The sequence below is a fragment of the Antedon bifida genome, chromosome 9 (genome assembly GCF_963402885.1).
Source record: "Antedon bifida chromosome 9, ecAntBifi1.1, whole genome shotgun sequence".
NCBI lineage: Eukaryota > Metazoa > Echinodermata > Crinoidea > Comatulida > Antedonidae > Antedon > Antedon bifida.
Window position 1 is genome coordinate 16,412,210 of NC_136234.1, and position 27,201 is coordinate 16,439,410.

Genomic DNA, 27,201 nt, shown 5'->3' on the forward strand with positions numbered 1-27,201 from the left:
GACTATAATTTATAAATAAAATTGATTTACTGAATAAATTACACACAATGTATACACCCTTAATAATAAAAAAAAATGAATTAATTTTTATTGATATTATTTATTTTTACCTTCATTACATGTTCATACTCGGATCCAGATATTTAAAATTTAGAAATTGTATTTAATACTAACAATATTTATTTACATTTTTTTTCTACACCAATATTTATAATGTAAAAAGTTGAGGTATGGTGTACACCTTTTGGTTAATAAATCACAACATTTCTGCTCTCAAAATGTACTATGGCAAATGTATATTTCATTGTAAAGCTTTTTAATGTACAGTAAAGTATCATAGCTATAGTGAGGTACTATAGTTTCCCAATCTACTGTACTATACTCCAAGTGTTCCCACAGACATCCTGTATCTATGACCTGTTTCCCTCTGGGACAGGCAAGCCCCCTTTTTCATCATGTCACAACAAGTAATTTTCTGTAATAACTAAATATTGGTGATATAATTACTGATACTGATATAATTACTACTGTACTGCCCTCCTCTGAATCCCCGCTTCTTGAGCCTTACAGTACCTCCCACTATTGTTACTGTGAATGTGTCACATAGTATATTAACCTCTGATGAATGGATGAAATCTTTACAAATTGTGATATCATAGTGAGCCCTTTAAATGTTCACTGTCCTCTTGATTATCTATGAAATGAAATGATTCAATTATGATCTGAAGTATACTGAATAAACTACATAATTAAATCATGAAGGCAATATAGCTTATACAGTATAATAAGGTAAGATAATAAGATTTATAGAGCGCACGTATCCACAAAGTGCTCAAGGCGCTTGTGAAAACCATGAAAAATACTAACCTTGAAACTAAAAACAAACAAAAATTTTGCAAAAAGAAAAAAAAAAAACCGGAAAAAAAGCAGACCAATCGATATAATATCTATATGTTTCCTCCATGATTAAATGTACATAATTGTATGTTACATGGCCATTTAAAATGATACATATAACCTATAGCATCCAATAGGGCCAATACAGTATTCTTTATGGGTTTTATTGACTTTTATTTTTTGGTGTTGGTTTAGTGACAATTGGTTTACTATCACCAACACACACTATATTGCCCATTCCCTGTCTTGGACTACTAACGTCTGATGATGTTTTCTTTTTAGTGCCAATTGGCTTATTACTATTAGACAATGCATGGCCCATTCCCTGTCTTGGACTACTTATAGTGTCTGGTGACGTTTTCTTTTTAGTGCTAGTTTGTTTACTATCACTACCAGACAATGTATGGCCCATTCCCTGTATTGGACTACTAGTGCTGGGTGATGTTTTCTTTTTAGTGCTAGTTTGTTTACTATCACTACCAGACAATGTATTCTGATTAATAGGACCCAGGGTCTTTTTCTTTTCAATACTCTTTTTCTCCGATTGAATACTTGACTTCTTGACCTTTCCAGATTTGGAAGTTTTTGGCAAGCTAGTTTTCTGTGTACTCTCTCCAGTAATGCTTTTACTTGAAACACCATGTTTATGTTCACTATTAGAAGGTGGCTGTTTTACTTTGCTTGATGATGGCTTTAATTTAACTTTACCTGTTACTTCTCCACTTGATGGTGTTTCCTTTGTTTCACCAGCTTTGTCAATGTTCTGTTTGTCAATCTTATCATGCTCAGTTTTAATCAACTTATCCAAATCGCCCTGAAGTTAAATTAATATAAAATTGGAAAAAATTACAGTACAGTATAACAAAAAGCCCTGATTTGTTCACGGAATACTAAACACCAACCAACATTGATTGATGCTGTTACAGAACTAAATCTAATACCACTCTGTATGTACAGTAATATGATGTGATGCAGCTAATGTATAAAGCTCTGTCTACACTATCAAACTAATTTGACAAAAAAAGTGTGATGTGCCCAAATATGATATGACATCATCGTGTCCATATATGGGTATATCACATTTTTTGTTACATAAAGTTTGATAGTGTAGACAGAGCTTTATAGACCATGCAAATAGAGAATATACCTTCCACCCAAGAAGTGCTGCCAGTTTATAGCATCCATCATCACATGTACTAACTTCAGCAACATCTCTATAAAAATGATAAAAAGATATAATAGGTGCGAATGTAGATTTACCTCTACGGTTTTTCATGTGTTTCTGTGCAAGTTGGCTCAAACAAGCATAACTACAAACAAATTCTCATGCATAGACAAGTAATACTGCGAGGATGAAAACCGGGTTGACTTTGTTTCAATATACGTTACATGTATTTTTTTTTTTTTTTAATATTTTATTTCTTTCTTCATCTTAGTTATCACAGAACTATAGTTATTTTTAATTTAGATTCTTGTTTGTTCAGAATATGAATAGTGTAATTATCCTAGGATCAAATTGTTGCTCTTTCAAAAAGAGAATGAAAATCCTTTTTGTTTACCTGTAGTTGTTTTCTGATTCAAAGTCCATCCCTCCACTTAAGCCAAGCATTTTCATAAATGGATCCGCCTGAAAAACAAAATATTATAATTTATACTGTACTAGAAGATATACCCAGAGCCATATATTGAAAGAGTTACGACATCCATTTACAGATTTTAGAAAAAAAAAAAGATGTATTACCGCTCCACATTTTTCAAGATTGATCAGTAGTCGCGGTGTAGTGTCGTTAACCCTGCAGAAACAAAAATGTTACAATAGATATTTGAAATCATTAAAAATAATTTGTTTGAAAAAGAAAGAAAGAGTTCACCCAATGTTAATATTTGGTATGAATAGTAGAGGGTTACCACTGACTAGAGAACTGAATTGGCAGCACTGGCATGGCATGAACCTAAGGATGAAGAATGTTGAAAAATGTATCATCTAAGTCCACAGAGCTATTAGCAATGATCATTGTTGTTCTCGATTGAGAGCGTCAGGCCGTCATTGACTGAAGTTGACATATACATTGCTAGGCCTGGCATTGACTTTGCGTGAGAGAGAGAGAGACCAGTAACATATGTGCATCATATATGTATCTTTTAAAAAAAATGAATATTAAATAATAGGCAGTCCTGTAACCTAAAATAGAGCCCTTTTCAGGTGCTCTCCTCCTGGGTCTGGAGGATTGGAATGGTGATATACGAATGGACATATGATTATGAGTAGCTAAATATTTATTCCCTGAATATTGGTCATATCCTGATAATATATTTATTAAAAGAAATAAGATATGTACCTATCAACAAGGCTTGCAAAAGGTTGTACTTTTAAAGAAGTTCCCATGACAATCAGTAAATCTGCATTAGGAAAATCCTACAAACAAAAGAATTTGGGTAAAATGTATAAATTAATTAATTAAAATAAAATATTAATTTATTTTTTACCACCAGAATAAGCAAAATAATAATAGATAATAGACGATTAGTTTTGCAGGACACTGAGCTCGCCTTGCCAAGATAGGAATCATAACAGTCCTTTGATCTTACGTCTGGGTGCGACAAGTACCAACAGTACTGTACTATGTACATTATTCTCCAAGGCATGCGGTGTCTGTTAAGGGGCATGACAACAAGTTAATATTTATACCAATAATCTTGAATTTGAAGGAAAGATAGATTATGTGTGTATGATACTCTCCAAAGCTCTGTCTACACTATCAAACTTTATGTGACAAAAAATGTGATGTGTCCAAATATGTTAGTGATATGCCCAAATATGGTAGTGCTATGACATCATCATGTCCAAATATCGGCACATTTTTTGCTTTACAATTACTGAACCTAATAACCATTTTGCAATTTGTTTAATTTACCTTTTCCATGGATGAGAAGAAGCGTTTTGGTAAACCTTCACCAAAAAAGACAATATCTGGTTTTACCAGTCCTTCACAATCAGGACACCTTGGAATCTTGTCTTTAAAAATTTCATCTGAAACGATACAAATTTAAAATTGATTGAAAATCTGATTAATTGGAATGTTTCCTGTGCTCTTTTAGTTATTCTGCCACACATATATAAGTTATTTCCCGCTGTCTTAGAAGAATGTTGTAATATTTATTTATTTAATTTGAATAAATTTAACTTTAAATAAATAAAAATTAGTGTTTATATTTATTTATTATTATTTATTTATACTGGGTGACCTCTTCAGTCAAAGAGGGCCCAGTTATGATCAGTGGATGTGAGTGACAGTGCCTGCGTGTACTAGTACAAATTAGATAAATGTTATGATATTGTTAATTACCTTTCATCCATTCTTGAGTGTACTCTTTTTTACAATCTCCAAGGCAGTGCCCTGTATGAAATGTTCCGTGGGCTTCCACAATAAGGTCACCAGGAACTCCTGCTATCCGTTCTAATGTGTCGATATTCTAGAATAAAAAATGTGATCATTAAATTCTGTTTCATCATGCTTTATATAAAGGTCTGTCTACACTATCAAACTGTGATCACATTTTGTTGTCAAACTAGTTTGATAGTGTAGACAGAGCTTAAGGATTATAAGTACAGCACAGATTTTAAATTCTGCATATTTGATTTCAAAAGGTTTCTACATACCTGTGAGTAGAGCCTAAGTAGTTTGTCCTTCTGGGCTAACAACCTGATAAAGTAGTGACATGGTGTTGGTTTGAAGGTGCCTGGGTATAACTGCTTTGCAAGTTTAAAGAATGGCTCAGGATGTTCCTATGAAATGTAAAATAATTTTTAATTCTACTGTCAAATGACAACAAATACATAGCAATGATCTTTGCCTAGCCTGCACAGAATTGTATTAAATACTGTATAAACAGAATTTATTATACCATAAAATAACCAATTTCAAAGATGCTTTCGGGACTTGGTAAATTATATTGCTGAAGCTTATCATAGAGACCACTTCCTGGTGACCGGAAATCTGGAATTCCTGCCGCTGTGAAAACAATGAAAGAAATAACATTTGCATATAACTTTATTGTTTCAGTATTTGAATTTGAATCAATAATATTTACTTTTCGTAATCCTAATCTTTTGCCTGAATAAATATTAATAACAGTAGCAAATAAAACGCTCTCTATTAAGTATTCAGTACACTTTCAGCCCTTAAAACACCCCACCACTTTTCTAATGGAATAAACCTTGATTGTTTACACAATCAGTGATGACATCCTGCCATTTATCTACTTTTCTCCTTTCATTTACTTTGTATATTTTATTTATAGCCATTCAAAAGCCTTGTGTTTCACCAGACATTTTGTGCTATAAAGGCATCCTTCCATTTTATACTATTTCATTTTAATCGATTTGATAATATGGAAAATAAATGATATGAATGAATGAATGTTAAAGTCTGGATTTGGCACTGCATATACAGTACATAGACTGTAAACATTTTCAAGCAAAATACTTACATGTTGAGATACCAGCACCAACCATTACTACTACATTTTTACCTGAAACAAAAGGAATATATTATTAGTTAAACAATAGATAAATAATATTCTTTAACAACAACAAAGTTTATAATTTTAAAAACATTTTTACTGGACATAAGGTTTTCTTACAATAATATGGAAAGTCTTAAATAGTGGTTAAGAAAGGTATGTTGTATGATTTTTTCCCAATGCTTTCATGTACAAACTTAAATAGTCTTACATTTTTCACTCTTTAAGTATTTTGCAACTGATTCAATTGTCAGTTCATCTAGAAGCTTCTCAGGTTTCGGTTTGGGTTCTGGCTCAGCATGTTTAAAAGTGAATTTAGACAACAAGCTTGATAGAAAATCCACTGAAAATAAAAGAAATGGCAAAAAATGAACATTAATTACACAACACCTCTAGTAAACTTTTTGGAAAGTAATTACAAAAAAAAATGTATCATTATAGTAGAATCCCTATAATATTAAGAGGACACATTCAGGACCCAAAAAGTGTCCCCTAGTACTACTTTTAAAAAAAAATCTCTAATGGCTTTCTGCCATCTTTATTTATCAATTTTCTAATCATACACTGTTTTCATATAATAGTACTGTAAAAATATAGGTGTTAAAGCATTTATGGCAAAATATATACAGTATTAAAAGGATTTACAATAATTATATAATACAGTATATAAATATCTATAGTGTTAAAACAAAATCACATTTAAATCTATTCATAAGGTAACACATATAATTATTTTCATAGTAATGTATACAAATATTATTGCATTTATGGTAAAAACGCATATTATTTAACAATCGTTAAATAGTGAATACTATTGCACGCCATGTGACCCACAATCATCCAATCCAATGACAGGCATTTATTTAGGTGTTATATAAAATAATATAATATACAACTTGATATTATTATTATTTAATACTTCTTTGTTCTACTGTATTTCAATACCCTATCTTTACATACCTTGCGGTGGAGTATCATCATCAGAACTTCCACCGGCAGCTCCATCGCCTGTTGTTGGTGGATCATGTTTATCTGATGAAAAACAAAACAATTCAACTATTAAAATAGTCAGTGAGATCAATATTTTAGGCCAGGACTCTATAGAGGGTATAGCCTGCCTAGTTAGGCAGGCAATAGTTAGGCAGGCAATAGCGAGCCAGGCCTATCTAGCTAGTGCTATAGTAGCTAGATAGATAGTATTAGTAGTAGGGAGGGATGTATGTAGAAGTAGTAGTCTAGCTAGGCGTATGCCTAGCTAGTACAGGATTTCCTTACTTCCTACTTTAGATAGGTAGTAGGTAGGTAGCCTAGGCTAGTGGGCTAGTCAGTCTCTCTACCACCACACCACCAGTACCATACATAGCTAATAATTAATAAAAAGGACTAGGCCTAGACTAGATCCTAGCCTAGCTAGATTAATTCTCCCTTTTATTACATAACACTAACAATAATAACACATTATTTTATTATTTAAGTAGCCAAACCTTCGTCATTTGATGCCATCCTGCTGTTCTGTTTATGATATAATGATGAAATGAAAACGAAAGGGTATTCCCCTAATTCATTTTTAACGCATGAATGATTTTGCAAAAATAGACCAACAATCAATGAATATTCATGATTTCTGCCTTCACCATAGTAGGTAGGCCTATTAGAGAAAAAATAATGGCCAGGCCTATAAGATGTAACTGTCCTGTATGCTGTAATGTATGACTGAGGGTGTTTTTTTAAATTTTTTAAAATAATGATTTTAATGAATAATGTACACTGATTGAACGACACTTGAGCTGAAAAAGTTTTTAATAATCTAGAACCTAAATCTAATTTTGAAGGCTTATTTTCAATTTCAGTTTTGACCTAAATTCACACCCTCCCCTACTGTAATCAGTACATCAAGTGAAAGATTTACATTTTGTTTTCGATATAAGATAATGAAACATAATAATAGACACCCAGGAAAAAATGATTGACCAATCAGAGGCTAGCTTGATATTTTTAGCTATGTATATAGAACTTTGTTCTAACTATCTAAACATAAACTTTATTGAACTCAGACACTAATAAAGTGTACTAACCAGTTGATAAAGGCTCATTAAAGTCATAATATTTGTTTCGTGATTATTTTACGTCCAGAAATAATGGCTGTGTGTCGAGCTATCTATGTTTTTTTTCTAATTGTTATCGTTTTTAACGATGTGATTCAATGTAGAGACACACACCTAGATGAAAAGAATTATACAGGAGATAGTAAGTTTTTTTTTTGATGTTTTTTGTATCATAAAACTGTAATGTAGTGTATGTAGGCCTAGTGGATATTGTTGGTAATGGCCAGGGAAGACTGAAATTATGCAAAACTCATGAGCCGTTGAAGAGTGTTAATCCAAAAATTTCTATTCTTCTACACTGTTTTGTGAATAAATTAAGTTAATAATAAACTTTGTTATACGTGCTGCACTGCCAATTGTAATTTTACTCTTCCCTGGTATGGCCTTTTCTACTAAATTTCTCCTTTCTCCACCAAAAAGTGCTCCTTTACAAATTGTGGTCTTTCAAGGACTGGCCATAAAGGAATTTGATCCCGCTTCTAATTGTGTCTTATTTTTCTATTTGTCGACTCTCTCAACCTAGTCACATTGATATACAGTACCCCTAAGAACACTATTTCCTATAATTTATTCAACAGTTCTTCTTTTTATTCTTTTTTACAGTATGTTTTCAATTGCTTTATTATCAATAGTTAAACTGCTTTTGTTATAGGTACTTTTGAAAGTAAAAGTATAGATGCAACCAGTGAAGACATTGATTATTGGAAAGATGGTAAGTTTTCCCAATGTTTATTTTTACTTTCTCCAGAGTTTTCCCTCTTCATTCACTAGAGACCACTTGCTTTGTTGCATTCATGATTTCCAATTTGATGGCATTTCTTAAATTGTTTAATGATATACTTTAATATTCTTATGATTTTTTCAACAAAAATTTTAAAACCTTCGGGTATAATCTCACTCATGGTACACCCAAAAGCCAAAACAAAATACAATGTAAATAAAAAAAGGATTTTACAAAATACAGTACTATTATTGAAAGTTTTAATATTTAATTTACATATTTAAAACATAACAAAACGAAAAGATAATCCTGGTGCATAAAAAAGTAAAAGCTAAAATTTTCAATAATTAATTTAGCATGAAAAAATTGCATATCCATCTACTTATTTAAAACACATTATCCATTATCCCTTTCCCAAATAAGATTTTATTTATGATTTTTATTTTCTTTTAAGGTAACTATTACAGATAGCATTTGTTTTCTTTTTGAAAAGGTACACTAGAGAAGGCTTTGTACTCACATGAAACAGAAGATGCCCCAAAATGTCACACACCAAGAGCAAAGGTAACCTATATAATTATACTCATGGTAGTAGCTGAGTTTAAGACTGATTGCAAACTTACCAATATAATTGACAAGCCTAAATAACCAAATTTAGTTCAACATGTGACCAACCCATATGCAACTTTACTCAAACAAGGTTCTGCACAGTTCCTATAGGAAGATGATGTTAATGGACCTTCCCACAGTCAATTCCGGTAATTTTCCCTTTGTGTATGGTTGTGTGAAATAGCTACAAGTTGGCGACAACCATAGAAACCCTCTCCCCCCACCCCCTCTCTCTCCCTCTCCCCTGTTAGTTTAACAAGGTTTGTTATTTGCAAACAAAAAGCAATTATTCCCACAAATAAACTTTCAAACATCAGGTGATAGTCAATATTCAAGTAAAAGTTTATTGTCAGGTGTCATGATGCGGTTATTGTCAGGGGTCATGATGCGTCTAAATTCACAATAAGCACACACTTTATACTGGGCTGCTGCAATCTCTTTTGATAGCATACTGTCAATCCTATATAATCGGCTTATTGCATGTACGTTGTCATTTTAACTGAAGTGATTAGGTCATAAATAGAACATTATAGATTATGTCCTATCGTGCTAGATATAGAAGTAATTTTGTTGATACATAATCACTTAGTATAAATAACAATACTTTTCTTTATCAATAGAACAAACTTTTGTTAATTTGACATCAAAGTTTTTCTGTGTGTTATCAATAATTGTACCCAGTTCGATAAGCATGTGACTGTTGTTATAAATACATTTTATCTGAATTGTTGACATTGATAAAGTTCAATTGGTTCCCAAATCATTATCATTGTTGTATTTAGGGTGTGTTTCAAATAATATCTTTGACAGAAAAGTTATTTATTTTCATAGCATTGTGTTCAAACTTTTGATTGTCTAAAGTCTAAAAAAAAAACTATAGCAGTGGAAGTGTTAGGCCCAATGCCTCCCCCGATGTAAAAAAAAAAATATTTCAGGTGGTAAAATGAAAAAGAAAAAATATTAAGCCAGAAAACTAATTTTTTTGTTGTTAGGGAAATGTTTTGCCTTCTGGAGAGTTTAACTGTGCAGTAGTGCATTCGAGGGATGTTCCAACATCAGGTTTGTTAAAATTTAAAAGTTTTGGGTGTAAAATTCTTTCTACATTGTCCTCAATTTCCAATTGCACCTTCCCTCCAGTGCATATCTTGTGTACAAGGGTAGGTGACGGTTATTAAATCATAACTTACTCACTATAAATAAAGTAAAATCAATTTATCCATTAAGATTGTTTGTAAATAGTTCAATATATCATGGTAGGCCTACACTAAATGTTTTTATTTATATTTACATCACTCTCGCATGAGTAATCTTACTGGTTTTAATGTTCTTTTCAGTTCATAGATTAAGACCAGGTGACATCAAAGTTATCGGGGCTATTGGTGACTCCATCACGGTAAGTCAAGTCAAAATTACAGTTTGAATATGAAAGGTTATTGAAATGTTCAATCTTCCATTATCAAATACAGTAGCTGTAAATTTTTGTTAAAATCTATTCTTGCATCCACAACATTTTTTATTGATATCAGAGGATCCACAAGTTTGATATATACCATATATCCTTGGGTGTAATCTAACTTTGGGTCTAATCCCACCTCCTACTTTATGCCTTATTTCACAAACAGGCATATCCTTTTGACTTTTGGTCTGGATGTATAGGCCTCTCTCTAGGCAGTTCAAATGAGTTTTTATAAGAAATGCTTACCAATAATTTTTTCCTGAACCAGGGTTTCCCTGGGTATAGTCCCACCCCCTACAGTCAGCCCAATTTCATGTTCTAGGGAGGTGAGATTACCAGAGGATATACAGTAACATAAAACAAACTAAAAAATGAGGCAAGCCAATATATGATTGATATGTATTTGCAATTCTTCAGTTTCCGTGTGTCGGTGAATCAATCATCAAAATGGACAAAGTAAATACCTACTAAACCTACAAGCTATAAAAAGTAATAAAAACAGACAAATAATAACAACAATTGAAATATTGTAAATGTAAATTTGTTTTGGGGTTAAATTCAAGGAAACATATGAAGATGATTTAAACCAAAGCAAACATTTGTAATAATTTAATTTTAGCACATTACATGTACAGGAACAATAATGACTCTGTATTGTCATGGTAATGATTATTGAATCCGTGGTTTGTTTAATGTTTTCAGGCTGCCAATGGAGCATTAAGTGAAACTCTTCCTGGTGTGTTGTTGCAGTATAGAGGAGTTTCCTGGTCGTAAGTGAAAGCATTACATTTTTATCATGATGCCAAAGATAATGTCATTAGAAAATTTCCATGCTATTATTAACATGGTTAATCATAAAAACAAGAAGTTTTAAGGAATCAGAAATTAATGCCATAGGTGAAAATCCATAAGGACAAATTCCACCATTAAACATTTTTTTAAATTTGTTAATTTTGTTAAATGTTTTAAATGTATTGTAAGAAATTTAAATTAGGAAGTTGCAATGTTTTCAATATTTTCTTTTTGTAGTTGAGGACCCCAATGGAAATTAGTTTTTTATTAAACTTTCTTGGGTTATCCTCCATTCAGTTAATATTGTTTTCTTCTTCATTTTTTTTTTCTAAATCTGTGGCTATACGTAAAATTGAATGATCTGAAATAAAATTAAATTAAATGAAGAAGACGGAAACCAGACTCAAAATATCGGGAAAATCTTGGGATATCTGCTTTAGTAATCCCAGATATTTGTATAAACTTTTATAAAGCAGATTAGTAGCCTAATTACAATACGTTAACAAAATACATGCATAATATAGTGATAAGCAGTAGTTTAATTTAATTTGGACACTTAACCTTTAGAATGGTAACACATTAGCAAATCATTTGTGGTGTGGTTAAAAAAAAGAAAAAAAAACATAACATAACATCAACAAACATTAAAAATATGTACAGAGTATATAAAAAAAGAAGGAAAAAGGTACCATCAAAGCAACAATACAGGAGAGAATACAAAAATTAGTTCTTTATGTAGTGTAAATTTAATTTGTCTGACTTTCCATTCCTTGTGGTATTACTAAGTATAGAAAATAGTTTTTATTACCTGAATTTTTCCCTTCTTTATATTGTGTCTTCTCGCTTTCAATACGATCCCATTTAAGGAAGTATAATCAATCATGTTGTAGAAATTGTAAATTCCTTCACATTCAAAACTGTATATAGCGTGACAAACAATGAGTCTATTTACATCTTGAAAATTCCAAGTCATCATCATCAGAAGAGCATAACAAAACAATACCATATATTATTCTCAATTGATATCCTCTTATTGGATCAATAAGGGCTTATTTTACCAGAAGCTCAAATATATAAGCATTAAAGCCAATTTACACAGACGAGCGGTAACAGTAATAAAAATATAGAACCTATGTTATTTCTTATGACCGTTTACACAAAGCGTAGAGCGGACTAGCGGTTTCCGCTCAGGATAGATACATATTATATGTGGGACAAGCTACGCGGTTTTCCTCTTACCGTTACCGCTTATCTGTGTAAATTGACCTTTAAATGAATAATACAAACTAAATTGATCAAATGACATAAATGAATGAATTTTTTAATTTATATTTTATGTCTTTAGGCAATGTGGCCAAGGATTACCATTAGTAAATTAATCACTGCCCTATCAGATAGGTGGTAATCCCCCTGATGGCTTGATAAAGTTTTCTTTAGTAACAAAAAAATATATTCCAAACTTTATGTATTTGAAGGATACCATTATTGTTATTTTTGCAGGTTTGTAGCTTCATAATTATAAATTCTCTTTTTTATTTCTTATTGTGTCATTCTCTAGTATGGGTGGTGATGGCAATCTGGAAGAATATCAAACACTCACAAGTAGGTGGTTGTAACCAGATGGATATTTTTAAATTACAATATGATTCTCTTTGTTGTATATTTTAGACCATGATTTTACTGTAGGCCTATTACTCTGTTTTGTATACAACTTCCTACAGTAAAAATGAAAGATAATACTGTATATGACCAGGAGTCTCAGGAGGCTTGGGTATGACATTTGGAAAAAGATTAATTGAGTGAAGTTGTTTACAATAATATGTACACCGAAGTTTACAAAGCGCTATATATAGTAATTTAATAATATTTCATTTCTTGTAGATATTTTAAGGAAATACAACCCTGATATTCATGGGTATTCTGTAGGGATTGCAAGAACAGACGCACTGGGATCAAACCTCAATTCAGCGGTCCCAGGAGCCAAGGCAGTGTAAGTTACTAGACTGTCCGGTACCCCTTTCACCTAACAAAACTTTAGAATTTACATACACCAGGGCACACATCATACACTAAACCCAGATGTTGATGCCTCTGTGTGTAAACGCCAGAGTTTGCGAGGCCTTTCATACAGAAAATATCAAAATTGCTGCAATATCGTCTTGTCTAGTGGCACCTTTAGTACTTAATACCACAATATTTAAAGAATTCAAAGGAACATAGTTCTTCAGTACATGATTCTCCCAATATTACGGTAACAAAGCTCTGTGTGAAACTGGTAAAAGGGTACTACAGAAAGTTGTAATTCCCAGTAGCATCTAGGTTTTATTAATTCACAGCCAGAGATTAATTCATCATTATATGGCTAGGGCACAATTCATTTGGTTTATAGTGTAAATACTCTAGTCAATCAATTACACAATATTCACCAGATGAGTTTGAATGTCAATTGGGACATACTGTTTTTCATACAATTTTAGTACTGTTTAGAAAACTTCACATTTAAAATGGTTATTGTTTATAGAGGCATGGAAAATCAGGCACTGAAGTTGGTTGAAAAGATGAAAATTGATCCCAACGTTGACTTTGAGAACGATTGGAAACTGGTAACACTTTTCATCGGAGGTAACGATTTATGTCAATCATGTAAAAAACCAGAAGAGCGAACTGCAGAACTTTATGTTGCAAACATAGAAAAGGCTTTGAAGATATTCCATGACGAGGTATAGAAAACAGTTATACTTGAGGGATGTCTGAAAGGCCGCTGTGTAAAGCTACACTATCAAACTATTTTGACAAAAAAATGTGATGTGCCCAAATATGGTAGGGATATGCCTAAATATGGTATCTTCCAATCTTCATGTCAATATATGGGCACATCACATTTTTGTCACATAAAGTTTGATAGTATGGCAGATCTTAAGAATGGTTCAATCCTTAAAAACAGAAATAGTTTCTAAAGCTCTGTCTACACTATCAAACAAAAAAAATGTGATTTTCCCAAATATGAGAGTGATGTGACATCATCATGTCCATAATGGGCACATCACATCTTGTTGTCACATACAGTTTGATAGTGTAGACAGAGCTTATATATTTTCTCTTACATTGTTGATAAATTATTGGAAATTTTATTTTTTTTTATAGTTGCCTAGAACGTTTGTAAATGTTGTTGGTATTTTGAATGTTGAAATTATCAGGGAACTTAGGACACCAATTTGCAGTGTACTTCATGTGTAAGTTAAACATTACAATACATACAGGTTTCAAGTCATTTTAACATTGCCTAGACAATTTTATTGCTGTAGTTATTGATACCAATTTGCACTGTACTTTATGTGTAAGTTTAACATTACAATACATAGTTTCAATTTAATTGCCTAGTCAATGATCAACCTAATGTATTATATATAACAACATCTTTTCAATGTGTGTGTCTACAGTACTCTGGAATGTCCCTGTCCACTGGGATCACAGCTTCGACTTGAGAAGGTCGTTCACCTTACCAAGCAATACCAGGTAATGTTTTGTATTGTTGCCTACCAATCTCAATGTTATGGGTTCGAGTCTTGCATTTCTCCGGACACACTAACCTATGTACCGATGTAGGGGAATTAGTTTGTGTGGAGAGTTTTTGTTAAAGAATTTCTAGAGTGAATAATTGCTGTTGGTACTCCTTGGCTATATACTTGAAATATGTACAATGTGATTTTGTGACTATTCTGTTAACTTTGTATTTACTAGGCATTCCTTCAGTCAGCTGTAGATAGTGGCAAATATGATGATAAGGAAGATTTTACTGTTGCATATCAGCCTATGTTTCATAACACTGATATTCCTAGGCTTGAGGTAAGACATGATATTCTATATGTATGATAGAAAAATGTAAAGTGATGATTTTATGCTGAAAAAAAAACTGTCTTCAATTTTGTTTTATAATACGTAAGGTTTAACAAATTGTACTGCTTTATATAGACATTTTACATTACATTAAAAAAAATAAACAATATCCCTCCTTTTTTTTGCAGGATGGCTCTCCAGATTTTTCATATTTTGCACCAGATTGCTTTCACTTCAGCGGTATAGGACACGCTGCTGCTGCTATTGCTCTCTGGAACAATATGGTACATGGTCTCAGAATTTCACCAACCACACCTCTGTCTACACTATCAAACTTATTGTAACAAAAAAATGTAATGTGCCATATATGGACACGATGACATCATAATTAACACTACCATATTTGGGCACATCACATTTTTGTCAAACTAGTTTGATAATGTAGACAGAGCACTGGATTGTTATTGCTGAAACTTGTACATTACTATGATAATTCTTTTTTTTTTATTCATCAGTTTCAACGAGTAGGATCCAAGGATACCGTTTGGAACTATCAGTCCATCAACTGTCCAACTGAAGATTTCCCATACCTGTACACAAATGTGAACAGTGCACCAGAATTCCAAGTCAATGAGAAGAACAATCTTCAACAAACGCAACAAAAGAAAGATAACTACAAAACACAGTCTCAGAGAGAAGACAGTGATGTCATGGGATGGAACGCTGAAGATGACTCTACTAAGGAGTCGCTTTCTAAAGGTTCTATAGTTTCTATAACCTTAGGGGTCATCGTTCTTGTAGGATTGTGTGTGATTCTAGTAGTTGTAATTAAAAGAAAGAAGCTTATTGGAAGAAAGGGATATGTAAAAGTTTAAGATATTAAATGTACTGCAAATACAGGTCACCTAAATGAAGATTTATTAACACCATGTGGTCGTATTCACCATCCACGCATTAGGAAACATATATAAAATTTAAAAAGTCTTGTGTTGTATGTCTACACTATCAAACTAAAGTGTGATATACCCAAATATGGTAGTGATATGACATCATCATGTCCATATATGGGCACATCACACTTTTTTGTCACATAAAGTTTGATAGTGTAGACAGAGCTAAGAGAAATTTCTTTTTACCCCTTGTTATTGTCAGGATCTTTTTTTTTTTTTTTTTTTTTCTTTCTTATTCTTCTTTCTTTCCCAGAATTTTGTTGCGCGTGTATCTCTAAATCTTCTCAACATAACAGTGTATAACTTTATCAAAAGATTGACCTCTATCTGAAGATGTCGTAATAAGGTTTTCGGTCCCGTGCGAGTGGCGCAGCGTAAGTTACGCGCAATTTTATGAATTTCGCGTATTTAACATAGGTTAAAAACCAAAAGTCATTTTGTATTGACACTTGGTGAAAATTTAAGTCATATCAAGGGCAAACTTTCTATGGATTAAAAATTGCATGTTTCAAACAAAGTTACGCGCGCACGCGCGTATAAAATTTCAAAATGCAAAAAATTAATTTCTAATCAACTTTCTATGCGTTTCATGTCATTTTGAGCATGTCAAAAATTCCCACGCGGTGCGCAAGTTGCGTTAAAACATGCTTTTTTCGCGTGATTTATGTTTTTCCAGCCATTTCTAGTAATTTTACCAACTTTTAAACAATTTCGAATTAAAATCACGTCATACGAGCACGTGGAATTAGATAATTTACGCGCGTTTTTGATGAAAAAGTTCAAAAATTCGTCAAAATTATGCCTTTTTTTAAACAGTCATAGATTCTAAACTACATGGTTAATTTTATTTTTTATTACATATTCTGAAAGGAGATGAGTTGTAGATATCGAATCATGCATCGATATGGCTAACCCGATATTGTGACGTCATCGTATGGCCACTCGAATATAAAATAGAGGATTTTTGTCTCTTTCGTCATAGCTCATCACATTTAATAGAGCGCATCTCCACTTATCGGTATTCCATTTCCCGTTATTTTTTTATATTGTCTAGGTCAATCAATTACCTTTCGCATGATTTACCATTTTTAAAATTGTGATGACGTCATCATGTTCAAAAGCGTCAATAACTTTGGTCACTTTTTTTCATCTATTCTGCACTGAATGTAGTATGTATACAGTATAGTGTTATGCTTAATATACTTAGACGTGACACAAAATAGAGAGCGCGCTAACATTTTGTCAATGGCATAATCGTTTTTCTGAGCGCAATATTCTAACGTATGACGTGCACGTGCAGTTTGCGTGGCGGATAACCCGAATTCGTCAAAGTGACGAGTTCAAATCTAGTTATTGATTGGAATACTAATCAGTATTTAAAGAAATTTGGTCTTTTGTTTGGTGAATATGGCCACTAATTCCTAGACATAAAAACAACAGTGAATTGGGGGGCACCTGTCATTCCATGCTGAGCACATAGACAAATGCAAAATACAATGCAGGTAGATAAGTCTAATTTTCTCATTTTGTTTGATCTAATTATGTACATTCTTAATCATTTAGCTTCCCTTAATCTAACTTTACTAATAATTGTGTAATTACACAAGCTATAACAAATCCTTGGAAAAAATCATACACCTGAATGGTTTCCTTGTACAGTATTTAGAAATACAATTATTGTTGATAACGCGAATTTGTATATAATGAAATATATTAATGAAAGTGTATATTACAAGTTACAAAAAGTGTTTTTACTCATCACTGTTTAGTGTTTATTATTATGTTATATGTTGATATAAAGTTTGCAGTACACTACATATATTAGTTCTGAAAAGAACTGTTGAGTTTCTCGACGTTTCCATCAATATGCTTTGATCAACCTCAGGAGTGAGATTTGTGTTTTGGCATATAGGGCTGATGTCGCCTGAGTGTGTTATGTTAATTTGTGTGGCTAAAATAAAGAGTATTATAAAAATAATATCTTTTTTTTTTAAATCTTGTATATGTTATATTGAATGAGTTTTTTGTTATTTATGTATTAAAATTAAATGAATTACAATATTATGATGATATTAATATTTGTGTTTGTATTGTTTACTTATATATTTACCACAACTCCATCAAAGTCTGAAGAGCCTAAACCTTCTTTTTAACCCAGTTTGTTTTCTTAACCCAGTTTGTTTTTTTAACCCAGTGATCCATATCTTTCAATATATTAGGTCATGCATGATATTGAAAAGTTGAGATCTTTGCAAACCCTTTTTCAACTGGTCAACAAGGGAATAGTGTTTTTAATGAAAAGCTTTCTTTCTGATTGTTTTATTTTGCTTTAGCTTTTTGCTTATTTTATTTGTATCTCCTTGAGATCCAGCCTCTGATACCCACTGCATTATTATTTTTGCCGCCTTTGGATTGAGATAAGGTACCTATATTTTCATCATTTGTACCTTACATTGTCTAGGTACTTCTGATAGGTGTATTTATACTACTTGACTATTTTGTATTAGTTCCTGATTACGGTTGTTAAGGAGTTGATTCAAAGTTTACTCAACGTTGATTGTTTTTCAGTTTCAGTCATATGACCTGTCAGAACTACTCTTTGATGTTTGACCTTTAATATCAGATATTTATGTGTGTATTTTGCAATATCTTGATATTGTGGATGAACATGTGACATGTTCATGAATGTTTAGTAATAATCCACTAGATTGAATAATAACTCTATGGTAAGTCTAAATGTCATGGTGTACTGAGTATGAATTGTTGTTAACCGAACCATAAGCTATACAAATATAGCAAGTTGTCTATTTCTATACCGATTATTCAGACAAGTCAAGGTTTTGTATTGTTAAGTTCCATGGAAGAAAAGGCGTTATTCAATTATGTAATAGTTTACAGTATGTAATATTTTTGCCCTTATTTAAATGTGTCTCAGTAGTATTCAATGACTATATAATATGCATTGTGTTGGGACTGCATGATACAGCTACAGTGTTCCATGTACTTGTTTTAAAGGTATGTTTACACAGGATTTTGTAACATATTTACTACAGTAGGTCAGTGATATACGTACCAAAGTAATTAAATGTACAGAAGAGGAACATTTTGTTAATTTCACCTTTAGAAAGGAAAAACTGCTGGATACAGTGCAAAGCACCACTAATACAAACAAACTTGTGTTTGAAATTGCGTAAAGTCATTCTTTGGTTTCATGAATTACTAAACTAATTCTATATTTTTTATCAACAGTATATTTGAAAACACTGTAATGCGCATACACTTATATTGTGTTCTCTTTCTACTTGGATTTCCATCAACCTCTTGCTATAACTGTAAGTACTGTACAAGCATTCTATGTGTGCTTTGAAAATTCTGCCATTTTAAAATAACTTATATTTGATATTTGGACCAGTTTTTACAATTTTTGAATTTAATTGGTAAATCATTGAAATAATTATTTTATTGAAAATGTGTAGCTTTTATATAAGCAATATGTAACACATCAATAATTGAAGGCAAAACCCCAAAATGTTAACATTCAAAATGTATATTACTAGTTCAATACTATGTTTTTACATATATATATATATATATATTTTTATTTTATTGTTAACTGTTCTGTTATGTTTCAAACCTGTTAGTGGCGGTAATTATCACTGTTGGTTTCGATTGAATAAAATAACATACAAAATGCTTATTTTGTTATTACAGCAAGATGGCAAAGATTTAAAGAGATTATTGCTGGATTGCAAGAATATGATGAGCAGTTACAGAATCTGAATAAAGCTGGACATGACCCACAAGGAGAAGAAATCAAGGTATGAAAGTGAAGTCAAGTGGTGCCCTGCTGCCTAAATTCACAAGCATAAACTGCCTAGCAAAATCCTAAAAATTGGAAATACAGGTATTCCAACCCAGAACCTTTTGCTTGAAATGCAGACGTCCTACCATTAGACCATTGGAGTTTGATTGGATAGTGACTTTTTAAAACTCTTGACGTTGATGAAATAACATCTTAATGTGTTCATTCAATTCATCATTCAATCATTTATTTTCTATTAGAATGAATTCATGTCTGACTTTCCCTGTCCACCATCCAAATCAACCGAAAAACCAAAATCAGGTATGTTCTATTTATAGATCAACTTTTTCTGCTGCAGTAACTTTTTTTTATTGCAATAATAATGTTGTGTTTTAGTTTGTTTCAATTCATGAGCGTATGAGTCACTTTCAAATTTATATTGTACCAAAAACTTGATAACTCAGTATGCACAAATGTTAAAGAGTAAACAGTACTGCAGTAACTGCAGGTGGAATAATTTTGACATGATTCCTAACAAAACTGTATTTTCATTTATTTTTCCCTATTATGTATTTTCTGTATTTATACACTTACTTTATTATATGCTTTATGACATATGATATTGTACATTGTATTTAAAAACATTGTCTATTGATGGCATAGGAGCAACTATCACTAATATGAATGAACAATAACAAAGTTATATCTTTTTTTGTAGTCAATCAGTTGCGCCCAGGTGATATTGATGTTATTGCTGCATTAGGGGACTCATTAACAGTAAGAATTATTTTCACATAATTATATCATTGGAATATGTTTAAAATATTGAATTTTAAAAAAAAGACATTTTAATTGGAAGAATTTCTTTTAAAATATTTTATTTTTGAAGGCTGCAAATGGAGCTGAAGCTCGTACATTAATTGGTGTTTTAACTGAATTTAGAGGAGTTTCTTGGTCGTAAGTTTTGTCTAAATTTGTATTGATTGAATTGATTGAAATATAAATTTATTATACTGGGTAACGTCTTCAGTCAAAGTCTGGTCTCCCAGAGGGCCCAGTTGGTGATCAGTGGCTGTGATGTACTAATACACCGGGGTAACCCCCTACTCGTCTCGAAAGATGTACTAGGTTCTTTAAAGTGCACACGAGCTAGATGTGTACACTGGACACGGTTTATAGTCCTTATCCGAGAAGACTCGTTCTACCACCAGAACCATGGAGTGAGTGAGCCTCGAACCCCTGCCGATGTTATGGCTACGTAATTACGGTTTCACTGTCTTAACCGCTCGGCCACTCACTCACTCTAATGTATTATTATCTCATAACTTTTTGTAAATGGACCTCTACTGGACTCTGATTACCTTTACCATTATGTATCAAATAATTGGTAATAATTTTCAATTTTTTTACATTTTTTTGTTTTGCTTTTCTTTCTCTTAGGATTGGTGGTGATGATGATATAACTGAAATTCGAAGTCTAGCAAGTAAGATAAACAAATTGTTTTAGAAATTGTTTGTAGTCTATGGACAATTTACTGTAGCTTGGTGTCTACAATGTGGTATACAATTATCTAATACTTTATATAAACATATCATGGGCACTTATTACTCTGTTCTATCCAGGCTTTTGTTACTTTATACTTTTTTTCTTTAAGATGTATTCAAATACTACAACCCATCGGTTTACGGATACTCAACAGGTACAGGAAATGAAAACAGAGCCAATTCTAAATTTAATGTAGCCGTTCCAGGGGCTATATCGGAGTAAGTATCATGATAATTACTTGCAATATAAGGTCCAATGGCTCTCTGTGTAATGAGTATATTCCATTGTTGTTAAGCGTCATGGATGACTTGAAGGTATACAATAATACTTTAATAGAATCTTCATTGACATATGACATATTTATGTATTACACTTACATAATCTGTTTATACGGTACTATACTTCATGCAGTGTTCTTTTTCTTTTATTGATGTCTGTACTACAGTAAATGAAAGTTCATACAAATTTGTTTTGCTTTATAGGGATATGGCAGTACAAGCTGTTGAACTTATAGAGAGGTTGAAAGATGATCCAAACACAGACTTTTACAATGATTGGAAAATCATCACTTTATTCATTGGTAGTAACGATCTATGTGGATGGTGCGACAATCAGGAAAGATTCACGGGTGATCGGTTCGAAGCCAACATAAAAGAAGCGCTAGACATTTTTCACAGCACTGTAAGTTTCAAAATTGTCTGTTTTATACATATCTGGTCCTAAAGCTTGGTACCCACTAGGACTCAACGCAAGCATGTAAGCCGCAACATAAACAAAGTGACCAATCAAAAGCAATGGATTTTTTTTTTAAATTGGTGCTTCAAGACTTTTTCGTAATGTAAAGATGTAGAGAACTGTCGTTTTTATTTTGTTGTGTTATATAAAGAAAGTCTTGTGTGTTTGCAGGTGCCTAGGGCTCTTGTAAATGTGGTGAACATCATGGACCTCACACAGTTGTCACTGTTAAAGGGAGTTGTATGCAGCGTTGTTCATCTGTAAGTAACATGCACATTTGAGTTGAGTTGCCAAGCGAGCATATGCGCCATAGCCTAGAATCAGCACAGGCTTTTCTCGTCCATAGTTCTAATACAAATCTTCAGTGGATGGACTTGAAACTGAAGGTCCAGTGTATACATATATGGCTTGTATATGCACTTTAAACTAAGTGCATCTTTTGGAAGAATAGGAGTTACCCTCAGTGGTTTAAAAACCATAAGTGGCCTCCCTCCAACACTTCGGGCGTTTTAGCCTTTTTTCGACATATTTTTATGCCTGTTTTTCCTCTGGGCACTGCTCAGGGGCCCCCATAACCTCTGGGTTTAGCCATTGAGCGTTTATAGTCGATACGCCACTGGTTACCCCGATGTACTGGTGCATATCAGCTCCTGTCGTTCATAGTAGGCGCTGCACTGGTTCATAGAGTACCTAATTTAAACAAACAATTACATGGTGAAGCACAAAAAATAAGATTATGAGTTATTATCAATACATTAAAGTACTATTCTATTCATAGAAGTATGGTAAAACACAATTATTTATATATTAAAATATTTAATAACAAATTTTTAGTGCTATTTGCTCATGTGCTGTGTATGGCGAAAGGATTCATCAGGTTTCAGATTTGAGCCAACAGTACAATCAATTAGTTGAGAAACTTATTCTAAGTGGACGTTATGATACCAAAGAGGATTTTACAGTGGTCCTGCAGCCGTTTTTATCACATGCTAAAATACCACTTGATAAGGTAAAGATTCTGCTATTATGGATTATATTTTAGGATGAATATTGTTCAATGTGAACAGACCATAACATTCAAAATATTTGTGATCAATGTGAATAGTGGTTTAATGCATCGGAACAGCACATATTGTTTGAAAGTTTGTTTGTTTGTTGAATTATAAATACATTTCCATTGTGTGATGGTAAATATCATATTTTATATTATTTTTTTCTGGCATTAGGAAGGAAATGGTGACCTTACATATTTTGCTCCGGACTGCTTCCATTTCAGTTTAAAGAGTCATGCAACAAGTTCTATTGCTTTATGGAATAACATGGTAAGTGTTCAATATGATTTACTTAAATACCAAAAAAGGTTCAAAAGTAAACAAAATGTAGTTACTGCAGTAATATGATCCCTTGATTTAATTAAACTCTTTTCTTTTCAGTGATTAGTTCTGTTTATGGATATTGTCTGGTGGGTTGGGGTGGGAATGTTGGTAGGGGAGATAGGGATACAATAGACAGGTTGGTGAGGAGGGCAGGGAGGATGGTTGGATGTGAATTACCTGTGGTGGACTCGGTCTATCATGAACGCTTGCGCAATATGAGTGATATGGAATGATGTTAGTCATCTCCTTAACTCGGACATTGCCGACTGCCTTATGGAACGTAGTGGTAGACTGAGGCCGCCACGGGGATCCACTGAACGCCATCGTCTCTTCTTCCTCCCAAGGGGCATACGAGACTATAATGAAAGATTTCAAAGATGGGGGAATTTATTACGAATACACTATTTTTGTTATTGTTATTATTATCACACTTATGTATTAGGCCTATCATTTCTCTTTTCTTTACGGCATTGTAATAAGACAGCAACACAATTTCCCAAGTTGGGATGAATAAAGTTTCCTTGTATCTTGTATCTTGTATCTTGTTAAACCTTTTATAACTATTATTGGTCACTGTGAATTTGTGATAGAGGACGATTATAGTTTGGCTTACATATATAGCAGTTTTTGTGAGCCCTCCTCCCATGTTAAAGTTACAGTTGATATATTCTAAAATAAAACTTAAACTTGAAGATTAAGTTTCATTTATTATATCAATCAAATAACAAACAAAACATTACTTAAAACAGCAAATTATAAATGTTATTCTTACAAACATATATAAGCAGTAATTACTATTTCTTCATTACACTGTTACTAGTTATATTATCTTTATTATGTGAAATTGTATAGATACAACCTGTAGGGAGTAAGACAGATGTGTTGAACGTGGATGACAAATACAATTGTCCATCACAGGTAAGCTAAGAATGGTACAAATAATGAACCAATGGTTTCTCCCCACTATATCCCAGGAAAGTTGTCATACAGTGTTTATCACATGTTACTTCTGTAATCATCAGAAAATTCTTTTCAAACAATATATGGTGATTTATCAAATGTTTCTTTGACAGTGGTTTTTGCTGCAATGCAGAGTTGGTGGCTTTCCAATCCCAGACCTCTGGGTTCAAATCCAATATCTGTCAGGATTGTTTTATTTTTACTTGTGACACAACTGCACTCTGCTGCAAGAATAAGATTTATAATAAATAAAATATTTCTAATTTAATTTTACAAAGAGTTCTGCTATATAATATATATTATAGAATATATAAATAAAATAGTAAATTATATATGCAGCCACGGTCAAATGTCCATAGGATTTTTCCCCATTTTTTTCCCCACTTTTCCATGTATTAGCTTATTTTATTTTGTATCTTCATTGAGATCCAGCCACTGATACCCAAAGCATTGTCATTTCAGTAATTTGCCTTGGATTTATATATATTTTCTAGATATTTCCATACTTATACACGAACCTTCATTGAGATCCAGCCACTGATACCCAAAGCATTGTCATTTCAGTAATTTGCCTTGAATTTATATATATTTTCTAGATATTTCCATACTTATACACGAACCTGAACAGTGAGCCCGATTGGCAACCACGATATCCTGAACCACTGGCAGGCAACTTTGCAGACTCAAACTCAAAGTCTAAAATGTCACCTGTGCATGTTATAGTTGTTACGATGTTGTCATTGATCGGTGTCATTTTAATATTACTTGTTGTTTTTATGCGAGTTAAAGTACATCGATTTCCATACCATACAATATAACACTGTAATCTTTATTATGAAATCTCAGTGGCTGACAATTGTCCAACACAAACTACCAGCCGATGCATTCACTTGATGCTTTGTTTATTCTCGAGATTCTGTTTTTTTTTAAAAATTATTATTTTTGACACCAAAAAAGGATTTTATTGATTAAAATGCAGTTAGAAATCTAAATATATCATATTATTTAATTTTAAGGGCTTGGTTATTGAAGGATATTTTTGGGGATAACCTACTCGATTACAGACCATTCAAACACAAGCACAATGTGAAATGTATTGTTTAAAGATGTATTGTCCTTTTTTTTTTTTACCATATTTAATGAGGGTGATCCATCCAGCAATTGCTGATCATTAGGGACCATCAGAGGTTCACAAGACAAACATATACACAAGATGCTCTACAGAAACAAAGTCTTATTACAAGTCTTTGGGAGTGGAGTTGTAATTTTGTCCTTAGAAAAAATCCTGACATGTGACGGGACTTGAACCCAGGACCCTTGGAGTGGTAGCCAAGCATCATAACCACCAAGCCACAACTCCACTCCTCCAAATGAAGATAAATAAAATATAGATAGAATAGATAAAATCAGACTTTAAATAGGCCATTTTGCAGTTTAATAAAGTCATTCACTTCTGTAAAAACAAAAATAATTATTTCACTTATAAAAAGACAAAAGAAACAGTTAATTTTAACCAAAAACCATTGTATGACAGACAATTTAAGTATTTTTTGCTTTAAATTACAATTTTTTTCAGGTAAATAATTTTTGTAAAATAACTATTATGTGACATTAAAATGGCATATTCAGCAAAAAATTGGAAAAAAACTAAATTTATTTACAGGGACAATATATCTTTTTGTAAATATTTATTGGGTGTTTCAGCATACCGGTATGTTGTTGTGTACAATTGTGCCTATGCAAAAATAGTAGATAATATCATGTGAATATTAAAGTCATCAATGCAATTAGATATCTTTAATTACTTGTTATGTATTCTTAGTTAAATGTACAGTACCTATTGAATGTGGTTAATTTTCTTTTATTAAATTTCTTTAGAAATATTTTGTGGTTAAGTTTATGCATGGAGGTAAAAATTTACTTCCATGGTTTATGTAAAGAAATCAATATATTTTTAAAATAGTCTAAGTGTGAGTGTCACCTTTTTTTCTTGTTGTGGTTGAAATTTAAATCAAAGTTAGAGCTACAGATACTATGGCACTCCAGATTTAGATTCATGTTGCTGTGTTATTGCATAGTTATAATGGCAATGCATGCTATACCTCATCATCAGTTGGATTTCGTCAAATTTGGACACAATTAGAAACACTTTGGTCGGTGACATATATCTTTCTCTCATTGCCTCTTCCTGGAAAGATATATCATATCGTCGAAGTATCATGTGAGAGGCTGGGTTTGATACGTTTAATGTGTTACATTGCTTGCATCTTTAGAACACTCCTGGTACTGAAGTGTTCACCCATAAATAATAATTTTCAAAAATACCCCAACAAATCACACTAAGATGCAAGGCGTGAGGATGTGCTATTTATTTATAGGTATCGTAACTTAAAGCTTTGCATTTATCTTCGTTCTTTTTAAATTTTTCTTAATATTACGTTAAATTAATTATTTCAACATAATATGGCATATTTCATAATTATACTATTTCTTATGCAAGTTGGTGTTAAGCTTTGATTAGTTTCTTTTAACTAAATCTTATCACCTTTTGTCAATGGTGATTGTTTATGTTTATGTTGTTTTTGTTGGCAATAAAGTAAACAAAAAGTAGGACACCTACTACGCAAGTAATTGACCAATACAAGCGACAAAGTCAGGGACGAAATAAATCTATAATTAAGCACAACTTCTGTTTAATTTGGGCTTGGCCATAAGGTATTTTTCGTTTGAAATTAAAAAGCAAATAGCCTAAATATGGTTTTCTATAGATATGATATTGGTAATAATATTAACGTTATTGATTTAAACAAATCATTTTACTAAAATTAATTAAACTAAAATATTGGTTATTAACCAAATAATAAACGTGTATATTTTTATATTATATGGAT

General features: G+C 32.2%; 4 protein-coding genes across 5 annotated transcripts in view; 2 read left to right on the plus strand and 2 right to left on the minus strand.

Annotated features, from left to right (window-relative positions):
* LOC144852035 (copper chaperone for superoxide dismutase-like) overlaps positions 1-27,201 on the minus strand; it is a 121,245-nt gene that overhangs the window by 16,659 nt on the left and 77,385 nt on the right. The gene's annotated exons all lie outside the window — the stretch shown is intronic.
* On the minus strand, positions 17-6,982 carry LOC144853023 (NAD-dependent protein deacetylase sirtuin-2-like). Its single transcript, XM_078711080.1, has 14 exons — positions 6,906-6,982; positions 6,382-6,453; positions 5,633-5,764; positions 5,389-5,430; positions 4,804-4,910; positions 4,559-4,684; positions 4,245-4,371; positions 3,813-3,928; positions 3,237-3,313; positions 2,639-2,690; positions 2,457-2,524; positions 2,045-2,111; positions 1,606-1,711; positions 17-694 (listed from the first exon to the last, which is right to left on the minus strand). The coding sequence occupies exons 1-14, from the start codon at positions 6,922-6,924 to the stop codon at positions 654-656; spliced, it is 1,152 nt and encodes a 383-aa protein (XP_078567206.1). The 5' UTR covers positions 6,925-6,982; the 3' UTR covers positions 17-653.
* Positions 7,449-15,924, plus strand: LOC144851808 (phospholipase B1, membrane-associated-like). Its single transcript, XM_078709431.1, has 14 exons — positions 7,449-7,668; positions 8,179-8,238; positions 8,741-8,811; positions 9,849-9,915; positions 10,191-10,249; positions 11,015-11,082; positions 12,663-12,706; positions 12,986-13,094; positions 13,626-13,824; positions 14,249-14,337; positions 14,545-14,620; positions 14,846-14,950; positions 15,130-15,225; positions 15,457-15,924. The coding sequence occupies exons 1-14, from the start codon at positions 7,560-7,562 to the stop codon at positions 15,814-15,816; spliced, it is 1,512 nt and encodes a 503-aa protein (XP_078565557.1). The 5' UTR covers positions 7,449-7,559; the 3' UTR covers positions 15,817-15,924.
* On the plus strand, positions 18,503-26,477 carry LOC144851737 (phospholipase B1, membrane-associated-like). 2 transcript variants are annotated; one of them, XM_078709334.1, is made up of 14 exons: positions 18,503-18,617; positions 19,141-19,223; positions 19,603-19,709; positions 19,954-20,014; positions 20,412-20,470; positions 20,583-20,650; positions 21,134-21,177; positions 21,349-21,457; positions 21,722-21,920; positions 22,146-22,234; positions 22,809-22,983; positions 23,201-23,296; positions 24,203-24,268; positions 24,907-26,477. In XM_078709334.1, the coding sequence occupies exons 2-14, from the start codon at positions 19,160-19,162 to the stop codon at positions 25,126-25,128; spliced, it is 1,359 nt and encodes a 452-aa protein (XP_078565460.1). In that variant the 5' UTR covers positions 18,503-18,617; positions 19,141-19,159; the 3' UTR covers positions 25,129-26,477. The 2 variants fall into 2 exon arrangements, with proteins under 2 accessions (XP_078565460.1, XP_078565461.1); XM_078709335.1 differs by lacking the exon at positions 18,503-18,617 and adding an exon at positions 18,857-18,906.